A 21,296-nucleotide genomic window follows, 5' to 3' on the forward strand; every position below is an offset into this window, starting at 1 on the left:
TTAACACACATGTACATACCACTTTCTCTGGTATTTTTCCAGCCTGATACTCAGTCCCGCTTGTGGGCTTATCCAGGGCTTCCTCATAATTGTTGGCTTCTTTTGAAATCAATTTTTGTAATGCCTCTGCTACTTCATCTTCTAGAGTATGTGCCTGACTTTCAGTGATCTGTTATAAAGACACAAAGCATATATAACTGCACTGCCCATTCCTGGACATAAATAAACAAATAGACAGCTGAACTCTGGTTGAATCACTTCTTGGCCTTTTGGCTAAGATAAAATGCAAACCCCAGTTAAATATATAGGCACCATTCAAGCTTCCAAAGTGCAAGCTTCCAACAGTCCTACTCAGATATGACTCTTGTGAACTACATCAATGACCAGCATGGCACAATTAGCCTAAAGGTGTAGTAGTGGCATGCATACCTTCCCAGTAACCAACAGCTCTCTAATCAGACTTAACATCTGCTCAACAAAAGTGAAACTGAAAGGGGAGAACTAATAAAAGCCCAAAACTTGGACTCCAAAGCCCAAACAGGAAAACTCTTAAGTTTCTCTGAGTTCCCAAAAGGCAGCCCAACAAGATGAGGTTACATTCCTCTATTTCAAAGAGGATCAGATAGTTATCAACTCACAGTTGTAAAAATCCCCAGCCCAGGAGATAATTAATGACCCTGGCCCAGGAGGTAATTTACAAATTCATTTCCTCTGCAGCATCCCCCTTAATTGCCTGAAGCATACAAACATTATTCCATCCAGTGTAACTACCGAAGCTTTGTAATTCTGTGTAACCACAGAAGCTTTGTAATCTTGGGGCTTCTAGCCCTACTATTTTCCCTTATAAAAGCACCCCTCACTCAGAAGCAGGCACTCCATTTGTTTCCATATGAGTGGAGTCCTTGCTGCAGCTCGAATCTTCGAATCAATAAAGCAACCTTTGTCCTTGGCGCCGGAAATTTTGGGGTTCCACGATCTGGTCACAACAAAACCATGTCTGGTGTTGGAAACCAAGCCAACTACTCAGTGCTAGTGAATTCATGGATATTGGAGGAGAATCTATAACCTTTACTAAATGAGCATAAATGCTAACAACAACATAAACATTTGTCCTTTTACCCATATAGAGGTGTAGTCTTCACTCCTAGTCAAGGACAATTCTCTTTGCAACAGTGATGGGGAAGTCCTCTGTATATGTCAATAAAGCACTGTTGGCCAATAGGGAAGCAAGATAGGTGGGACTAGGAGTCCATGAGGACTCTGGGTAGGAGAAACACAGGGAGTCAAGATATAGCTGCCATAGGGGTAAGGAGTTCGGAACTTTTCTCCAGTAAGAGCAATACTTAGATTAACAACTATGGGGTAAATACTTAAGTCAGAGCTAGCCAGTAAGACACAAGAAAGGCCAACAGCTTCATAATTAATACAGCGTCTTGTGTGTTATTTGGGAACTACAACGCAGCAGAGCCCAGGCAACTGGTAGGGAAAAACCAAAGTGGCTGGCAAGGAAAAGGCTTCTCTACACAACAGTCAATCCTTTCTTATTCAGGCTGTGACAGTGACTGCCCAGCACTCTAGGAAGAAGTTGACTATTCATGCAAGTTATCAGTGCTTCTTGCTAAAAACCCTATGGATGCTTCCTTAGAGAGACACCTGGAGGGATGCTGTTCACATGGTCAGTTACATGACCCTTGTGATTGCAAAGTAAGAATTTCAGTAAAACCCGCCTGGGCTGTCAGGGCTGAGCAGCCAAGTTGAGACTGGGGAATATCCAGTTGCTCAGAGTTCCTCAAACATACACTGACGGTCTCTACTTGTGCTATTTCTGGTTTTGCCACATACAGCCTCTGCCTCTGCTTGTTATATCCTGACTTCCCTTCTAAGTTCTTTTCAAACACCTCTTCCTCTGAGTCTTTTCCTGACTTCCAACTGGCACACACCATTCTCTGGCAAGCTGCGCAACTCCTGTGACTCTCAAACAGTTTGTGTGATGGGTGTGTGTGCCTATCTGGCTCTTCTGATAAACTCAAAGGAATCCTTTGGGGGCCTAGTACAAAGCAGGTGCCCCATATACATTATGCTACTTGGATTATGAAGCTTGACTTCATAGGACACTGCAGACTTACTAAGAACCAAGTTTGCTCTCATGCCAACAACTTACTAGGCCAAGATTCAGCAGTTTAGAAACAATCTTATCAAATACTCCTCTGTCGTTCTCCTCATAAATCCTGGTAGCAATTTTGTGGACAATGTCTTCAGCAGTTAAGGGAGTTCCATCCAGTTGATGAAGGCCATCTGGGTCATCTAGACGGAGCAAGCACAGCTTCTTATCATGGCAAGAACACACACCTGTTCTACACATCATATTATAACCTATACATTTTGAAATACTTAATTTTTTTATTATACATTTATCATTCATCCATTTAGAGATAGTATCTTACAGTGTCACCCTGGCTGGGAACTTTCAGCAATTCTCCTGCTTCTGCCTCTTGAGTGCTGAAATTACAGGCGTGTACTGCCATGCCTGGCTGCTAGGGTACCTCTGGCTAACAAAGCTTCATAGTAAAGCTTAGTAACAATAATAAACCCTGATCTCCAAAAGAAAGGAAACTTATTTTATGAACTTGGGATAAAAATATTAAAATACAGCAAGAGATCTACATAAATAACATGCACATTTTGCAGAGAAGCCTGTGAATGTATGTTCTTAGTTTTCTTGGGAATTAATTTGGCAGCGTAACTTCAGACTAAAGCAAGGGACCATTCTGAGTGAGGAAAGGGGCTGTGAGTGATGGTTTACTTCTGCAATCCTAGCACTTGGGAGACTGAGGCAAGGGGACTGCCATGAGTTTGAGGCTAGGCTGAGCTATACAGAGAGAGAGAGAGAGAGAGAGAGAGAGAGAGAGAGAGAGAGAGAGAGAGAGAGAGAGATTCTGTCTCAAGCAAAACAAACTCAAACTCTAAACAACAACAAGAAAAACAATGCTGACAATGACAACAAATAATGTGAGGGAGAAAGGGGATGAGAGCAATGAAGCCTTGCTCCATCTACACAAGAATGGCAGATATTTATACCACACTGAATAGACTCAACGTACAAACTGTTTAGCTCTCCCCATCACGTAGAGGCAAACGGGAAGGATCAGTGGTTTAACAACCACTATACAACCTTGGATCACTGTACAAAATAATAAGGGTATTGGGCTCTGTGATTGGTTCAATGGTAGAGTGCTTGCTTAGTATTTGTAAAGTCCTAGGTTAGAGTTCCAGTACTGAAAACAAAACAGTGAAACAAACAAACATGAATAATAAGGATATCTATTCAATTTGATTGTAATGGAGTTATAATGAAATAAGATGTTAGATATACCTATTAAATAATATAGTAGTATATGGAAGAGTGTACTATTGTAATTATGCATAGCGGATTTAAATTTTTAAATAAAGGAATTGTGATTATCTTCTGGAGAAAACCAGAAATTGAATTCCTTGCCTGAGATGTTATGAATAATGCTCTTTTGTTCTTTTGAGACAGGGCATCATTGTGTGTAGGCTGGCTTTGAACTCACAAAGATCTGCTTGCTTCTGCCTCCAGAGTGCTAAGATTAAATGCATGTACCATTATGCCCTGCACTATGAATGTAATCTTTACCACTTTCCCTCAAAGGAAGGACACCTTATTTCTATCCCAATTCTGCCCCTTTCTTCCAAGGTTTTGGGGCATTTGGCCGGGGAGTTTCTCCCATGACATGACCTTTCTTCTAGATTGTTGGAATGGTGGCACCTGCAGCCTCAGGCAGACACTTTCTCCTGCCTTTGGACACAGGCTTATTAAGATGCGTGGTGATTATACACAAAGGCTGAGTCTTTGCTCAGCTGCGAGCCCTTTGAGACCCAAGTGCCAGAGTGACAAGCGTCATAAAATTAGTTCCCCTCTTGTCTGGTTGGAAGTTGAGTTCTTCATCTATTTCTCAGGAGCACAGCCTCTCTAGAGCTTCGGTCTGAATTTTCCATTTGTGGGTTGCAAGTCAGGCACTGGGGACTAGTCTTCCATCTATGCAGAGGTGGAGGAATTTACTTCCCTCCCCACTTCTCCCCCAGGATCTGAGAAAGAAAGAATGTTGGCTGCCTGCTGAAGCTGGAAAAGAACCCACATGACTGTTTTTCAGCTCATTTACTTCCCAATGGGGAGAACGCTGGCGACTCAGAAGAGATGTCTTCCTCCTCTGCTGCGCTGCTGCTGGCTCTTTAGCCCGGAACTCAGCTCTCCCACAGTGGAACTCAGTGAGCTGCAGCTAAAAGCGAAGCACTTGGCCACTGCCCTTACTGTCCATCAGTTTTCCCCAAGCTCTTTGAAAATGAGAAGAATATCTCATGGTGATTTCCCAGCTATGCACAAAGGAGTGTTTTATGCTCCTTGTGCGAAGCCTCAGAAAGAAGCCAGCATGGATTTAAATTTAAAAATTTTAGGCAGTAACAGTGCTCTATATGGACATCAAAGGACTGTGCCCTGTCGTTATCTTCCCTGTTATATATTCTACCCCTAGTATCTCATTGAATACCTAGAATTCATTTCTTCAGCAAAATTAAAACCTTATTATGTGCCACCCACCAGAGGTAGGGTGATGGCTGCATCTAGATATCTCATTTAACACTTGGAATTCATTTCTTCAGTCAAATTGAGCTCAAGTCTTACTATCTGCTAGACACTGGTGGAGTAATGATTGGGTTCAGCACGGTCCCTGGATGCACAGAGCTGACTATCTACTTCATAGTCTGCAACGTAGGAATTCTATGATAAATTTCTCCTATGGAACACACAGAGGAGCCTAAAGCAAAATCACATAAAGAGAAACTGGCAAGAACTTTGAATTTGGAGCTGAGGACCCAGCCTTCCAAAGACACTCTCCCTCACTTTGCCTCCTGGATGGAGCCTGCACAACTTGGATGTTCTATTTGGACGCCTGGGTGGGGTCCGACTCTCTGGCTTTCTGGCTCCAGGATTTGCAGACTCTGAAAGGAAATTAGACATTCACCCATAAAACATTCTCTCTAAGACTTTTGACTCAGTCTCCCTAGGATCTCAAGTAAAGCTAAAGTAAATCCTGGGATAAGCCTAAAGCCAAGAGGACTAGCCCTATAGTTTTAAACCTATGAGCTGCTCAAATTAGTGTTCAAGTCACAAACAAATCCATGTCTCCGCTGGTGCAAACCACCAATGTGACAAATCAAGTCCAACAAATATCACATTCTTTTTTACTTTATTAAACCAAATGTTCTATTCAACAAGAATGATTAGACTGATTTTTTAAATGCAGTTATTCCCAGTGTCTATTTGCTTCTGGTCCGCATACCTTAGGCTAGAGAGTAGAATTCAAGATTTAAATTCCCCAAGCGGCAAAACGTAAGCCATTGCCTCTATCCACTCACCACATATGACACACTTTAAAACTCTCCCCAGGCTATGATGCTCTGTGAAAATCCCATTTAATTGAGATTCCTCCCCCAAGATAATCAGCATAATTCTCTCGTTGCCATGAAACAAAATAAGGACACAGAGAAAAAAGAAAGCCTGTACTCACTTCTAAGCACTCATCTGCAGAATTGAAAATACTGTCACTTCCTCAAGGCCTACTAATGTCAGTCTACTTATTCCCTCTCCCTCACACATTCATCCATTTCTTCACTTATTTATAGAACCATACAATGAATTAATGACTATTCAGGCACCAGCCAATAAGGTCTCTGTTCTTGTGAGCTTTTCAGTGTCATGTTGGATAAAGACAATCATAAGTGTTTACAGTTACAAATTAGAAGTTCAAATTACAAGAAGTGCAGTGAAGGCAAGGGGCAGAGTGTCTATCAGATCATGCACACTAGACACAGCCAGATGTGTTTGATAATAACTATGAAGACAGGAACCATATGAAGGATTTTGGTTTTGGTCCTAAGAGAAATGAGGATCTACTAAAAGAGATTTATGGGAAATAAAGAAGGCATGCTCTGGTCATCACCTGAAATCCCAGCACAAGAACCTCATGATCCAGGCTAGCCTGAGCTACATGCAAGATCTTAGCTAAACAAACAAACAACAAACCAAAACAAAAACATAATGGCATGCTAATCATGGTGGCAAATGTTTGCAATCCCAGCAGTCAGAAAACTGAGGCAGGAGGATCATGAGTTAAGACCAGCTTGGACTATATAGGAAATACTGTTGCAAAAAAAAATCCTAAGGGCTCTGTGGTTGTAGCTCAGTGATAGAGTGATTAACTGCTTAGCATGCAGTGTCCCCCACCCCCAGTTTGATACTGAGAGACCCCTTCAATGAACTGCATGCACGTACTTCAATATTTTATATTTGTAAATTAAAAGTCCACTCTAGCTATCACATCATTTAAAGGTTGAAAAAACCTGGAGTGGTTGCTGGGAGACCTGTGAAAGATTTTGTTGTAGTTCAAATGAGATGTGAGATGGGATTGGGTATTTGATAGGGATAGAGGTGATTGAGAGCAGCACTTTTTGTTTGTTTTTGTTTTGTTTGTAAAAAACATGGGAAGCAAAATGATTAATTTTTGGAAGATTAGTGTTGAAGAGGTGAGAAAAAATAAGAGAAATGTTCAACCCTAGATTTCTGTCTTGAAGAAAAAAAGGGGTAAATAGCAAAAAGGGAACGATCTTTTGAAGAGGACTTATGAGGAAGAAAGAGGTAATGAGTTAACTCTGGAACACAACAAATTTTCTGTGCACCTGAAACTTCCAAGGCAAAATGGGTAGGGAGAAATAAATAGATCGCCTGGAGGAGTCTGGGTTAAGATGGAGATGTAGAATGGCTAGATGAACAAAGGCAAGAGGAGGAAACTATCAACAAGAAAATAGTGGACATTGCACCAATGTGGTGGGGGGGCAAATTTATAATCTAACTATTTGAAGAAATAGCATTTTACTGGTACTAGCTATTAAAATAAGTGGAAATAGTAAAATGGATTTAATAATAATGTAAATACAGATGCCAGGTTTTAAAAAATTTCAAAGCATCAGTAAGGAAGCTAATCACTGTTGTCACTTTTATTGCCTTTTTTTTATGGAGTCTGGCTGGCCTGGTACTTTATGTAGCCCAGACTAGACTCGATCTTGTGACAGTTCTCTGGCTTCGGCACATTGGGTGTTGGGACAACAGGCATGAGACACCACACCTGTTTTAGTAAAGAAAACTTTAAAGGGAGGAGTTGAGACTCTAGAGTGGGGCTTTTTTACATTATCAGTAAATCTTAGCTTTACCTCAGCTTTGGACTGGACCAATGAAAGCTTATGAGCATATTAGATAAATTTTGAAAGTATGTGACCATTTTGAAAGTATGTGACCTTTTCTTAATGAAAAACTCAGAATGAGAAAGCAAAAAGCTGTAGCAAAGCATCTTTTAAATCGTTTACCTTGAAATTTATAGTCCAGCCCACTCTTTGTAGAATCATACTCATCATTCAGTTTTCGATTTTTAGTTGAGTCAACATCTTCCACATTCAACTTGTTGCCAAATGGGGAGCTTCTTATGGATTGTTTTTCTTCCTCAAGTTTTTCCTTTTCTGTTATTGCCCTTAGCAGGTTCAAGTTATCGATAGAAGAATAATTGCTCTCATTTTGCTTGCTTTCTGGAAGAAAAGTTCCAAGCCCAACACACCCATTTTAGTTTAGAATCCTGCGACCTACATTTTTTAACTGAACAGCAGTGTGATTTCCTTTTACCTGGAGGGTATGTCTTTTTAATCTTGTCTGCCTCTGCCTCAGCAATCTGTGAAACAAAAAGGAGACAGGCCTCTTTTTAAACCACTGCTTCACTTACTAAGTATACAAGCCAAATGGTTTAGTCTCTATGAGATTCACATTTGTTTGTAAAATGTAGGTAAAAAGTACCACTACAAGGATTAAATGAGCTAAAACAAAGGGTTTTTAGGCTACCCAGGAAGACTCTGTCTCAAACAAAACAACAAAACAAACCACACACACACACACACACACATACACACTTTCGTAAATTAAACAATTTTCTAAGAGTGGATACAGTATTGATCTCGCTGGGTTATCATCATGTGGGCACTCTAGATATTATACAGAACTCAATGTACATAACCTTGACAGCATATAATTGTTGAAACTAGATTCTCATCTTAATTTTGTCAATTTATTATTAATCCCCCAGAGTTTATAAATTCAAAATGGTTAAAATATCACATGAAACAATAAGTGATAATGAGAATAATATGACATATCAGTTATAATTTTATAATCAACCTACCTGTTCATTCAAAGGTCTTTCTGCACTTAATTCTCTATTATGCAGAGATTTGTCTAGAATAAATACACACAAATATAAATTTAATTGTGTATTTGGGTGGTAAAATGTATTTCTCATTAAAATAAAAAGATCAGTGAAAAATTTTGGAGAAATAACTCTTGGTGGTTATGAAATAAAACTTATATTAGCAAAGATTATCAGTTATATACATGATGAGTACCAATGTTGGCATGCTTATTATATTACTGCATTTCCTGAGTTAAATGCAATCACACTTTTGTTTTCTGATCAGAAATTTAACAGATAGCTCTAATTCTTTGCTTATTAACTCTTTTCAATTAGAAATATAAAACTTTATTACCATTGCTGTCACATTAAAAGAGATCACAGTATCCTGCTTGTGTAATGAGTAGATCATCTCAGGAAAAAAAATTCCAAGTCACTTTAAGAACAGGCGCTCGCTCCCTTTTCCAAAATAAGATCCTTATAAAAAGCCCATGTTATTTCTCTATTATTTAAAAAGTGAAGGAGAAAAATCCATCTTCGTTCTCTGAATTCAAAGCGGTTCTGTCAATTTGCAGGGGTAAGACCTGGCTAGAAAAACTAGGCAAGGCGATTTAGAGCTCACAGGGCACACCAAGCTTGCTGGGCCAAATGAAAGAGATCTCGGAAGTAGAGAAATGTTCACTTACCTTGGCTGACTTCGGGTTTGGGGAAAGCTTGAATTGGGCCGCTATTAAGCACCAACACTAGTATCCAAGATCCGGTCCAAAGAAACCCCATTCTTCCTTGCTCCTCTGCTCTCTGCTGGGAAGAGCCTGGCCCTGGGCCCCTGAGCTGTAGCTTTTGTTATGAATGAGAAGGGGAGTAAGACGCTGGCAAGGACAGGAAGGAGCCTGAGCGCCCGGAGGGAGATGAAGCTGGGCGGCCAGTAGTTGTGCCTGGTTGGAGAGGATGCTCCCAGTTCAGGTGAGCAGGTGCAGCGGGCGCTGTCCACTCCTAGGGTGCTGAAGTTCCTGCGCGGGCAGACGCGGGCCTGGGCGTAGCTTTACTCCACTAGCTCCTAGAGAGGAAGTGAGGAGGAGGCGCATGCTCCATGCAAACCAGGAGCATGAGGATGGCGTCAGCGACCCAGAGCTACTCCAATCCCGCGGGAACGGAGAGGGGAAGGGGAGGCAGGCAGGCTAGCGTATTTTCCATGCCGCAGTCCTGGGCATATTCCTATGTCCGAGTCCCGCAGGACTGCAGGACGCTAGGCATGGTTGTTGTACCTCAAGGACTAAATGCCCTCTCTACCCGTGAACCTGTCAAGGAGAAAAGGATAATCTTGTCTGATTTTGACTTGCGATTCTTCTGCAGTATCCTCTCCAAAATCACTTCCTTCTATACTCAAAAGGTACAATTCTATCACTCCTATATAATTATACTCAAAAGATATAATCCTATTAAACCTTAGAAAGTCCGGCTTTTATTGATCAGTGTTGACATTCTCTTGATGCTTTTGCATCTCAGCTCCACAGGAGTCTTTTAGTTGGGAAATTGTATGAATACTGTTTCAAATAGATTTTGCATATAACTTCACTCTCACAGATGGTGAGACAAAGAAGAAAACATATTGTTGTCCTTCTAGGAGTGAGACTCCTCAGTAGTCAGGGAGATGAGCAGAAATACTCAGTTTTGTTCTCTTTCTCCCAACCAAGTAGGAAAAAATAGTTTGCTTTTGTGACGTTCTTCCCCGGGTTATACCTGATGATCTTGATGTTCTGGGAGTCCTTTGAGAAAAGCGAGAGCCATGAAAACTATTCCTCTCCCACAGGGGTGCTTCCTATACTTATCCCAGAAGCCTGAGGTCATTGCATACAGCTTACTATCCAAAGATTTTTAAGTGGTGAATACAAACAGCGTACTGTGAACAGGGTGCTGAGAAAGCTCTTTAGTCTAATTTCAAAGCCGAGCTTGGATCTTTTCCTTCCGACTGCAGCATGCTGGGAACACAGCTGAATAATGACCACAAAGAAGGATCCAGCACAATCAGGCCTTTGATTTCTGCATTATTTAAATACCCCAAACAAACAAACAAACCAATCAACTCACTTACAAACAAATTGCTCTCTTTCTGGAGGCTTTGCATTTAATGGTCTTGCAAGTATTTCCATGTGAATCTTTTTTTTAAATGATACATAAAATCTGAAGTTACAGAATGTTTCCAAAATCTAGAAGTTACTTAAAACCAAACATCTCTTTCTTAATGGCATGTATAACATGGCATTAGTATCCTGGCTTGCTTCTGATAATGAGATTGATGACTACTTTATATACCATCCTAGAGTCTTCATCCAGTAGCTGATGGAAGCAGAAGCAAACACCCACGGCTAAACACTCAGCTGAACTCTGGAATCCAGTTGTAGAGAGGGAGGAGTGACAAGTAAAGGAATCAAGACCAGGCTGCAGAAACACACAGAAACAACTGACCTGAGCAAGGGGGAAGCTTATGGATGCCAGACTGATAGCTGGGAAACCAGCATAGGACTGATCCAGACCCCCTGAAAAATGATGTGAGTTTGGAGGTCTGGTTAATCTGTGGGGCCTCTGGTATTTATCCCTAGCACACAAATGGACTTTGGGAGCCCACTTCACATAGAGGGATACTCTCTCAGCCTAGACACACGGGGGAGGGCCTGCTCCAAATGATATGACAGACTGAAGATTCCCTATGGAAGGCCTCACCCTCCCTGGAGAGCAGAAAGGGCATGAGATAGGGGGTCAGTAGGGGGCAGGGAAGGAGGGGAGGGAGAAGGAACTGAAAAAGAAGCTTGTTTCTAATTTAAATTTAAAAAAAGAGGGGAAAAAGAAAAAAAAGTATCTTGGCATGCTGCAGTCTTAAAAATTAGTGCAGGGGCTAGAGAGATGGTTCAGTGGGCAAGAGTATAGGCTGCTCTTGTAGAAGACCCAGCACCCACATAAGTGCAGCCCACAACTGCCTGTAACTGCAGCCTCAGGGGATCTGACATCATCTCCTGGCCTCTGTGAACAACTCATGTACACATACCTCTACATAGAGACTCACCCACATAATAATTAAAGTTTTGTTTAAATATTTTTAAAAAATTGGCTCATATTTTCAAATCACAGCTGTGTGAGGAGTAATTTCTTTAGATGCTGTTTCTTTCTTTTTTTTTCCAGAGCTGAGGACCGAACCCAGGGCCTTGCGCTCTACCACTGAGCTTTGTTAGCTGCCATATCTATCCCATTTGCTATTGTACTAGATGGGCACTTAACCTTGGAACATGAGATGTTTTGGATCAGCTGAGTTATGGAGCAGGAAAGAACTATACAGTGTGTATTCATTTACATCCTTTAGTCTTATTAGACATGATAATACTGGAAAAGCATAGATCTGTAAATGGAGTAATCCTAATTTAATTTAGTCATTTAATTTAACAGATATATATTGAGCACTTGGGATGTAGGAATGTACCAGGCCTTAAGATAGCTGTTTGTATAAAAAGAGAAGATAACATTGGTCACTGCTGGTCTCTTGCCTAGTAAAGAGAAAAAATAAAGAAACAAAATACCCCCTAAAACAAAAACAAACTGTAGTGAAACCAACAACAAAATAACTACATAGTAGACTAGCTTCATGTACAACACGACATTTTTAGTTAAGTATAAGTGAGCAAGCAATCGTAGATGTTTGTTACTGGTTTCCTTTGTATGTATAGAGCTTAAATGGAGTCCAAATAATGGAATTAATGACCAGGCAAGGTGTGGTGGTATGAATAAAAATGGCCCCCATAGGCCTGTAGGAAGTGGCTCTATTAAGAGGAGTGGCCTTGTTGGTGTAGGTGTGGCCTTGTTGAAGGAAGTGTGTTACTGGGCAGGCCTAGTGGCTCACTCTTTCTTCCTGCTGCTGCCAATCCAGATGTAGAACTCTCAGCTACCTCTCCAGCACCATGTCTGCCTGCATGCCACCATGCTTCCCACCATGATGGCAATGGACTAAATCTATGAACTGTAAGCCAGCCCCAGTCAAATGTTTTCCTTTATAAGAGTTGCTGTGGTCATGGTGTCTCTTCACAGCAATAGAAACCCTAACCAAGACACAAAGCTTGAAAGAAAACTTTAATATTTTGTTAATATTAAGAGAGATTAAAGTCTGTATTCTTATATGCAGACATGTAAACATTCAATATTTTAAAAGTGTTTTGGATTTATAAGAGAGCAGTACTGACCCAGATAATCATGAAAAGAGATGGTAAGAATAGTACAGCACACAGTGAGTCTGTTACTGTGGTCTGTGTACGTCTTTCAGCACATAAGTAGACAAACTGTCACATGAGAAGATGTTTTCTGAGCTGAGAGTCTTGAAGATGGAGATATCTGCCTAATCTGGTGGCACACACCTCTAATCCCAGTACTCAGGAGATGGGAATAGTAGAGTCAGGAGTTCAAGACTAGCTTTATTACGCTGCAAGTACAAGGCCAGCCTGGATGACATGAAACCTTGTTTCAAAACGTAAACAAGCAGCATAATAATGGATAGGAACAACTAGAAGGTATGCCCACTTGTTACACAAAAAGTATGATATTAATTATTATTACTAAGGGACTGTTATATTGACCATTATTATGCATTTTATTACAGAAGATGTCAAATATAAAAGTAAACAATATTTGAAAACGAACACCATGAATCTGTTGTGCAACTTCATTAATTATAAACCCACAGCTTCGAACTCAAGAAAGCCAGTAACAGAGAGGGAGGACTGATGATCAAAGGGATTAAGACTGGGCTGGTTTAACCCCCAGAAACAGCTGACCAGACAAAGGTTAACTCTTGAATCCCAGGCATCAGCCTGGGAATCCAGCATGGGACTGATCAAGACCCCCTGAATCTGGGTGTCAGTGAGGAGGCCTAGGGAATCTATTGAGTCTTGGGCAGCAGATCAGTACCCATCCCAAGTATACACACGGACTTTGGACTCCCATAGAACAATGTGAGGTGCACTCTCACCCTGAACTCTTGGGGAAGGGTCTAGGCCCTGCCCTATATGAAATGACAGACTATGGACACCCCCATGGAGGGCCTCACCCTCCCTGGGGGAACGAGGGGATAACGGGGGGGTGGGGAGGGCACAGGAGGAGGGGAGGGAAAGGGAGAGGGACCTGGAACTGACATGTGAAGCAACCTCGTTTCTTATCTAAATTTAAACTGGAAAATAAAAAATATATATAAAAAATAAACCCACAGCTTCTTGATATTTAAATTCCCAGTAACATAATGAATTAATTACCCATAAAAGACATAGACTTCATTTTATTTCATTCATAAATATAGTAGTGCATTTATCTAAAAGACAAAAATTATGTTTCCAACACTATTGTAGCATTTTAAACAAACCTCGCAACAATAATACTGTTTTAGTGTCATCAAATATCCAGAGTTTAAATTTCCTGATTTTCCTTATAAGTTGGCTTGCTTGGACCAGGATCCAAGTAAGAGTCTTTATTATATTTGATTGCATGCGGTAGGGGAAACTTTCTAAATATGCAAATAAACAAAAATGGGGCAGTAAAAATTTTGTGACTATCACCCATTTATCTGATAGAAGTAGCAATAGGTAAGTAGGACACTTTTTTCTAAGAAAATATTTTATATGAATGTTTGTAAACCTGTGCCTATGACTGTAAATGTATATTTGCATATCTGTCTTGTCTATTCAACAAACTATGTTTTTATAAAGGAAAAGATATTGCCGAAGGTACTGGTGATTTCCCAGTGGTTTTTTTTATATATAGTTTCTGGAAATACACTTGTTTAAATAAATTAATGAAGTGATAGAGTGTTGCCTACTTATTACTGGTATCAAAATGCTGAAACTATGCCGATTGTCCCAGCTCAGCATGATCCTTTACTCATATTTTCATTAAGAAGGAGTATTCTTTTCTAGGAGATATTCATGAAAGGTCCTAAAATAGAGTCTGAGCTGTTAAGACACTCAAAATTGCAGAGCGATGGGAATGGATCTGTTGCTGTGAGAGGAAATGACCAGTGTGCTCACTCTTGAGATGGCTAATGGTCCAGGGCAAAGGAGAAGTAAATGTGGAGTTTGGCAGTGTGCCATCAGAGGAGAGATGTAATAACCCAACATAATGCAGCAAACAGCGTGACTAATGCAGTCAAGAAAAGGGAAATGAAAAAAGAATATAAGCAAACTAGCTCAAGTGATCAAACGTCATAGACCACTTATACATGGAAAGTTCCAGAACTCAGTGTGAGAGTGGGTGGCAGGAGAAGGTGGTTTCACAGAAAGCTTTTCTGGTTCACTTATTTTGTCCTGTGGTTGGATGAGATTAAGCCAGTGGCCCAGCTCAGGGACTAGTAGGAAGAAGATGTGAGGCACTGTGGACGCTCCCTCTAGAACCACAAGGAAGAACAGTTCCCCAGAATGAGTCGGAGCGAGAGTTAAGGCAAACAAGACATTAGGCGCTCTCCATCTCCTAATTTTTAAAACACTATTTTAAACACATATACAGTATAATATTAAAACAGATCAAGCAGAACTGAGTGAAATGATCACTGCCCATTAGCATTGGTTTCTGTTACAAAGTGTGCCTTTTTCTCTGTATTTTTGTGTATGCACAATTACATGTAGATTTATCATAAAGTCTATTTCCCATCATACTTCTGGTGGGTGCCTGTTGGGATTTTAGTTGTTTGGCTGGGCAGTTCAGAAAACCTTGAATTTGTAACATGAGTGTGTCCTAAATTTGTAACAGGAAAGTAAAGCAGAGTCTATGTAAATATTTGTATATATGACACAGTGTTTTATATTCTGTTACATTTCAGACAGGTGTAAACTATTTTCTCCTGAGTTGTGAAGATACTTTGTGATTCAATCAGTAGAAGGGAAATTAAGCCCAGTAGATTAGTGCTTTGATCTTCTCTGACATGCAGCTACTATGTGACTGCTGTTGGAAACTACTTCCAAAATAAGTTGTTTTTTCTTAATATGACTTTTTTATTGTGACATTCTTGATGGAAGGAGTGAACCAGGACTCATTTATTTTTCTTAGGGCCTAGCTTACAATAGAAAAAAGGCTGATGCATGCTTGTTGGATGGAATCTTACTCATTGTAGCAAAAAAGACTTGACACTTTTTTGTTAAGCCATTTATCCACTATAAGTGGCCAAACTACCCCAGATCCCCATCAGCCCTTCCTGCCTTCACTTTCCAGGAATGAAGATGCCAAGTGATTATTCTTGGTTGTCAGCTTGACTACAGCTGGAATTAACTGGAACCCAAGTGGCTGGGTATACCTGTGAGGGATTTTTCTAAATTAAATAATTTGAAAGAGCCACTTCATCCTGTCTGTCTGTCTGTCTATCTATCTATCTATCTATCTATCTATCTATCTATCTATCTATCTATCTATCTATCTATATCTATCTATATCTATCTATCTATCTATCTATCTATCTATGTATCTATCTATGTATCTATCTATGTATCTAGGCCTCAGCTCAATTCCAGGAGCTTGAATTTCCTATTGTCTTTTAGATGTCCGCTGGTTACCTCTGGATGGCCTGGTCACAGTGCAAAATGGGTTCTAGTTTGCATAACAATAGACCTAGGCCCCACACCCAACATGCGGGCTAGTGGGACTTGCCTGGGGACCAGACATACCTGAGACTGTTACTGGAAGTCTGAGGGTTTGTGTACCTGCATTCTAGGACCATCTCTAGGGTTATAGGAAGTGTTTCCTAGTCAGCCCTATATACGTGATAATAGATGTCTTCTGCCAGTACCCCTGCTTTTAGAAAGCTATTTAAGAGGATGCTTGAATAAACCAGTGTCTCCAGTATGGACTGAGAACCCTCCTGAAATGACAAGATGTCTCTGTCTCGTTCTTAATGCCTTTGGGTATCTAGGGCTTCCCTGATCCACACTCCCTCTCTCAGGGTGGGACCTGGGGCTGTTTGGCTGGTTTTAACAGATAAGACACATGGCCAGAAAAACATAAAGACTTACAGTAAAGTCAGACTTGGATGAAGAAAAACCTCTAAAGGTTTACAGTGTGTTTAAAAATGCACATAGGATTGAGAGAGAAAAAAGAAACAACATAGTGGTAAATACATAGAGAAGCTGGCTGTGGTGGCACACGCCGGTAGGAAATGCTCCAGAGGCAGAGGCAGGCGGATTTCCAGAGAAACTCTGTCTCAGAGAAATAAATAAATAAATAAAAGTAAAAGAAATAGAGTAATGTAAGCCACATAAAGATGGAAAATACACAGAAAGTCTGGATACTGTATGCTATTGTGTTTTTCAGTTTTTTGATTGCTAAGGAAGGACTAACTACTAAAGTACACTTGATTATAAATGCTGCTGAATTAATTCAACTTATATCTTTTGAAAATGCCTTGACTTCAAAATTTAAGTATAAAGATATGTTACTTTGGAAAAGAGTTTTTGTTTATGTTTCTACAGAAAATGAAAAGCTGAGGATTCCTTCCAGGCTTCTGTGGTTTGATGAACCAAACAGTGGGCCAGGTGTTCCAACAATTGAGACAGCTAAGATGATGCAGCCTTACAGACCCCGAAAATAAGGACTTATACAGGTTTCTGAGTTTTGTCACGATCCCCATGTTATGAACAGCACCCCCTTCCAGCACGAAGCAGTTTGGAATGAGCGACGTCTAAATTCCCATGTTGTTTATAAATCTTTGTTTTCATTTGAATGGGGTTGCATGTAATTGGCTAATGATCACAACCAATCTCTTTTTAAAGGAAAAAGGGGATTATGGTATGGAAATGAATACTTTATATTGGTGTGGTTTTTAATTTATTGATACAAATTCAAGGTCAATTTTGTGATATGTATATTTCTCCTCTTGATTAAATATTGTGCTTATACTGATCTTTTAAAACATAATGAATAATTAAATACAGACTACAGATAGTTACTTATAATAGTCAGAACTTATAGTTAGGTTAGTTAGGTTTTCTAGATATGCAGAAATATATTTGATATAGACAGTCTTCAAACCTTTCAAAGACCTTCAGAAAATGGCATTTAAAATGATTTAGGGTTTTTCTTGACAATGAGAAATGTCTGCTCCTGACAGCACTAGTTATGTCTGAGAGGAAGATGGGCATCGAAGAAACTCGTTATGGAGTTTGCTTTCAACATGGCAAGATTAGCCATTTGGGCAAGAAACTGCTCTTTCCTGGACTTCTTGACTGTTGCTGTATAAACTGGACATGCAGGACCCACAGGAAAAGTGACTGCTGAACTCAAACAGTCTTTCAGGGTTCCTGCTTCATGGAAGAGTCTATGAGACTTTCTGCAGGGCACAGAAAAATGAATGACAGACTGCCAATGCAGATGGACAGTTTGAAATTTCCTGCTTTTCTGAGAAGTCTTCCAGACACACTGTGGCCTATGGGCTGAAGATGGATACCCCAACATTACAGAGGAACTTCGGGTGACTGTCCAGGTAGCGAGATGTCTCTGTCAATTCTAGTGTTTATATATTATCCTTCTGTGGTCTTTGATGGAGTTGAAGACAGATAGTTATAGTTATAGTTTTCCCTAGTTATGATAAAAGATAAGCTACATACAGGACTTTGGACTCACAAGGATAGGATAGATGATATTTTCTTTACATCTATTAAATGTTGATAGACAAAATGTTGTAACTGTGTTCTTGCTTGATAGCTGTTCTGTTATATATAATTTGACCATGTTAAAGTTAAGACCTTTCTTTTTATTTAGACAGAAAAGGGGATATGATGGGGAAGTCCTGTGTATATGTCAATAAAGCACTGTTGGCCAATAGGGAAGCAAGATAGGTGGGACTAGGAGTTGAGGAGGACTCTGGGTAGGAGAAACACAGGGAGTCAAGATGTAACTGCCATAGGGATAAGAAATCCGGACCTCTCTCCGGTAAGAGAAATACTTAGATGGGTTAAATACTTAAGTCAGAGATAGCCAGTAAGAAACAAGCAAACGGCCAACAGCTTCATAATTAATACAGTGTCTTGGATATTATTTGGACACTACAACGCAGCAGAGCCCAGGTGACTGGTGGGGGAAAAAACCAAAGCGGCTGGCAAGGAAAAGGCTTCACTCAACAAACCATAAACTCATCCTCCTTCCTCAACCTCCCAAGTACTAGGATTACAGGCATGTACCACCATGCCTATCATACCTTAATCTGCTTCTGTTCTATTTCAATTTCTAGGAGAATATATTTTATTTATTCTTTAATGATTTCATGCATGTAAATAACGTGTCTTTATAATATACACCTTCAATTCCCTCATGAATCCCCAACTCCTCTTTCCCACTCCCACCAGAGACGCCTAACACTCTCCTCCCCACTTCTTCTCATATCCCCCCTTTTGTTAATAGTGCACTGAATCCAATTAGTGCTGCCTGTTGGAGTATTGACTGATCCAATTGACTGATCTTGTATACGTAACCATAGCTGTAGTGTGTTCATGGGTGCAATGGCCATACCCCACAGAGAACACTTCACTTGCTTCTTTTATTTAGAAACAAGATGGGAGTGTCCAGAGTGGACTTCTCAGTTTAAGTCTGCATCTATGGCTCCTGAAAGGGTCTAAGTTTCTAATGATTGGATTCAATTCGAGAAATAGCCTCTAAGTCATTTTCAGGAAGTGTGCTTGTTCATGGTATAGGTGTGTATTCATATACATGTGGAGGTCAGAGGCCAATTTCAGATGTTCTTTAGGTGCTGTTCATTTTGTTTATTGAGCTAGAGTCTCTCCCTGAAACCCAGAGCTCACCAAATAGGCTAAGCTGCTGACCAGAGCACCAAAGATCCACCTATATTCTCCCAATGCTGGGATTATATGCACTTACCTCTTTTCTTTTCATTTAAAAGCACAGCTATGGGGAAATAGATGAGATCTCTTGGACAAACTGGGGGCAGGGGGTACAGGGGAGGGAGTGGGAGATAGGAACATGAGGGATCAAGTTGTGGGGGACAGAGAGGGAGAGCAATGAAAGAGATATCATGATAGAGGGGGGCATTATGGGTTTAGAGAGAAGTCTGGTGCCAGGGGATCTCCCAGAAATCCACAGGGATGATGCCAGCAATAGTGGAGAGGGTGATTGAACTGGCCTTCTCCTATAATCAAATTGGTGTCTACCCTAATTGTCATCATACAACCTTCATTCAGTTGTATGATGGAAGCAGATGTTGAGAACCACAGCCAAGCACTGAGCCAACTTAGGCAGGAGAAATTATGTGAGCAAAGTGGGTGGGGTCAAGATCATGATGGGGAAGCCCACAGAGACAGCTGACCTGAGCTAGTAGGAGTTCATGGACTCAGGACTATCAGCTGTGGAGCCTGCATGGGACTGGCCTAGGCCTTCTGAATGTGGGTGGCAGTTGTGTAGCTTTGTCTGTTTCTGGGACCCCTAGCAGTGGGACCAGGATCTATAGCTGGTGCATGAGCTGGCTTTTGGAAACCTATTCCCTATGGTGGGATGCTTAGTCTAGCCTTGATGCAGGGGAAGGAGCTTGGTCCTGCCTCAACTTGATATGCTAAGCTTAGTTAACTCCCATGTTAGGCCTTGCCCTTTCTGAGGGATGAAGGCTGGGTAAAAAGGATGTTAGGGTCAGGGAACAGGAGGAGAGGAGGTAGGTAGTACTGTGATGGGTGTGTAAAATTTTAAAAAATTAACAAGAAACCCCCACAGTTGTCCAAGATTGAATCCATGTCCCCACACTTATGCAACAAGCACTTTACCAACTGAAGCATCTCTCCAGCCTCCTTCTTAAGACATTGTTAATCTCTTTACGTCATTGTGAGAAAAATCTAAGCTCTACTAACATTCTATGTGTGTGTATGTGTGTGGTGTGCATGCCACGAATGCACGTCGAGGTCTTAGGACAACTGATCATGGGTAGAGAAAGGTAAGACTGTTCATTCTCCTTTGTTCTCCCAGAGGTGTTCTGAGAAGACAATTGAACATCTTCCTTAGTGGAGATGGAAATTCATGGCTTTGCTCAGGCACTACAAAGCCCATCCTCCAGTCAATCCCAATATGACCCAAAATATTTAACTGCCAACTCCCTGCAATTTCCAAACCAATAAGGAATTAGGCCATCATTTCTTTGTAGACAGTGTTAAGGTGTAATTAGGTAGAACTAATGCCTTCTGAGAAACAGTGATGATTGGTTCTTCCCACTCCTGGCACACAGAGCAATGGTTAAGAGGAGTGCTTCTGTGGTCTCTCTAGCCTCATTATCTCCCACTCTCCTCAGGCCCCAGAGCTCCAGTGCTATCAGCCTCTGATGCTTTTGCCGTGGCCAGGCAAGTCCTCACATGGAAGCTGTCACTGAGATTGCTTCTTCTGCTTGCATAGTCTCCAATGGCTCATTCTCTTACTTCCTCCAAACCTGAAGTCAGATGTCAACTCAGTGATAGGCTGAAGCTTCACCCTCTTTTTACTGTGTACCCCAATCCTTTATCTTTATCCTTATTAAGGATAAAGGATTGTCATTTGTCTCTTTTCAACATCCAATATAATTTCTTTCTTTTTTTTTGCTTATTTATTTTTTATTGAGCCATACATTTTCCCTTTTTAAATTTAAAATAGGAGCATTCTTATTTTATATATCAATCCTAGTTCCCTCTCCCTCGCATTCTCCCATGCCCCCCCAACCCCTATTCCATGCCTCTTCTGCTCCATAGAAAGTGTGAGGCCTTCTATGTGGGATCATCAAAGTCTGTCACATCATTTGGGGCAGGGCCTAGGCCCTCTCCTGTGTGTCTTAGGCTGAGAAAGTATCCCTGTATGGGTAATGGAGCCATACATCTTTCCCCTCCCCTCTTCCCCTCTCCTCTTCCACCCTTCCTTCTGACCCCTCCCACTCCCAATCTACTCAGGAGATCTTGTCTTTTTCCCTTTCCTAGGCAGATTCATGCATGTTTGTCTCTCTTAGGGTTCTCTTTGCTACCT

General features: G+C 40.8%; 1 protein-coding gene across 2 annotated transcripts in view; it reads right to left on the bottom strand.

The window, feature by feature from the left end:
- Scg3 (secretogranin III) overlaps positions 1 to 9,380 on the bottom strand; it is a 39,727-nt gene extending 30,347 nt beyond the window's left edge. Inside the window, exons 1-6 of one of the 2 annotated variants that reach the window (XM_040739751.1) lie at positions 8,990 to 9,380; positions 8,298 to 8,350; positions 7,748 to 7,793; positions 7,438 to 7,653; positions 2,162 to 2,304; positions 20 to 169 (exon numbers count right to left, since the gene is read on the bottom strand). In XM_040739751.1, coding sequence (XP_040595685.1) covers positions 20 to 169; positions 2,162 to 2,304; positions 7,438 to 7,653; positions 7,748 to 7,793; positions 8,298 to 8,350; positions 8,990 to 9,080 — 699 coding nt within the window. In that variant the 5' untranslated portion in view covers positions 9,081 to 9,380. The remainder of the gene's footprint in view (positions 1 to 19; positions 170 to 2,161; positions 2,305 to 7,437; positions 7,654 to 7,747; positions 7,794 to 8,297; positions 8,351 to 8,989) is intronic. The other variant, XM_005073722.4, reaches the window with a different exon arrangement.
- Positions 9,381 to 21,296: the final 11,916 nt, after the last annotated feature.

This window comes from Mesocricetus auratus, unplaced genomic scaffold (genome assembly GCF_017639785.1).
Source record: "Mesocricetus auratus isolate SY011 unplaced genomic scaffold, BCM_Maur_2.0 Super-Scaffold_100691, whole genome shotgun sequence".
Taxonomy (NCBI): Eukaryota; Metazoa; Chordata; class Mammalia; order Rodentia; family Cricetidae; genus Mesocricetus; species Mesocricetus auratus.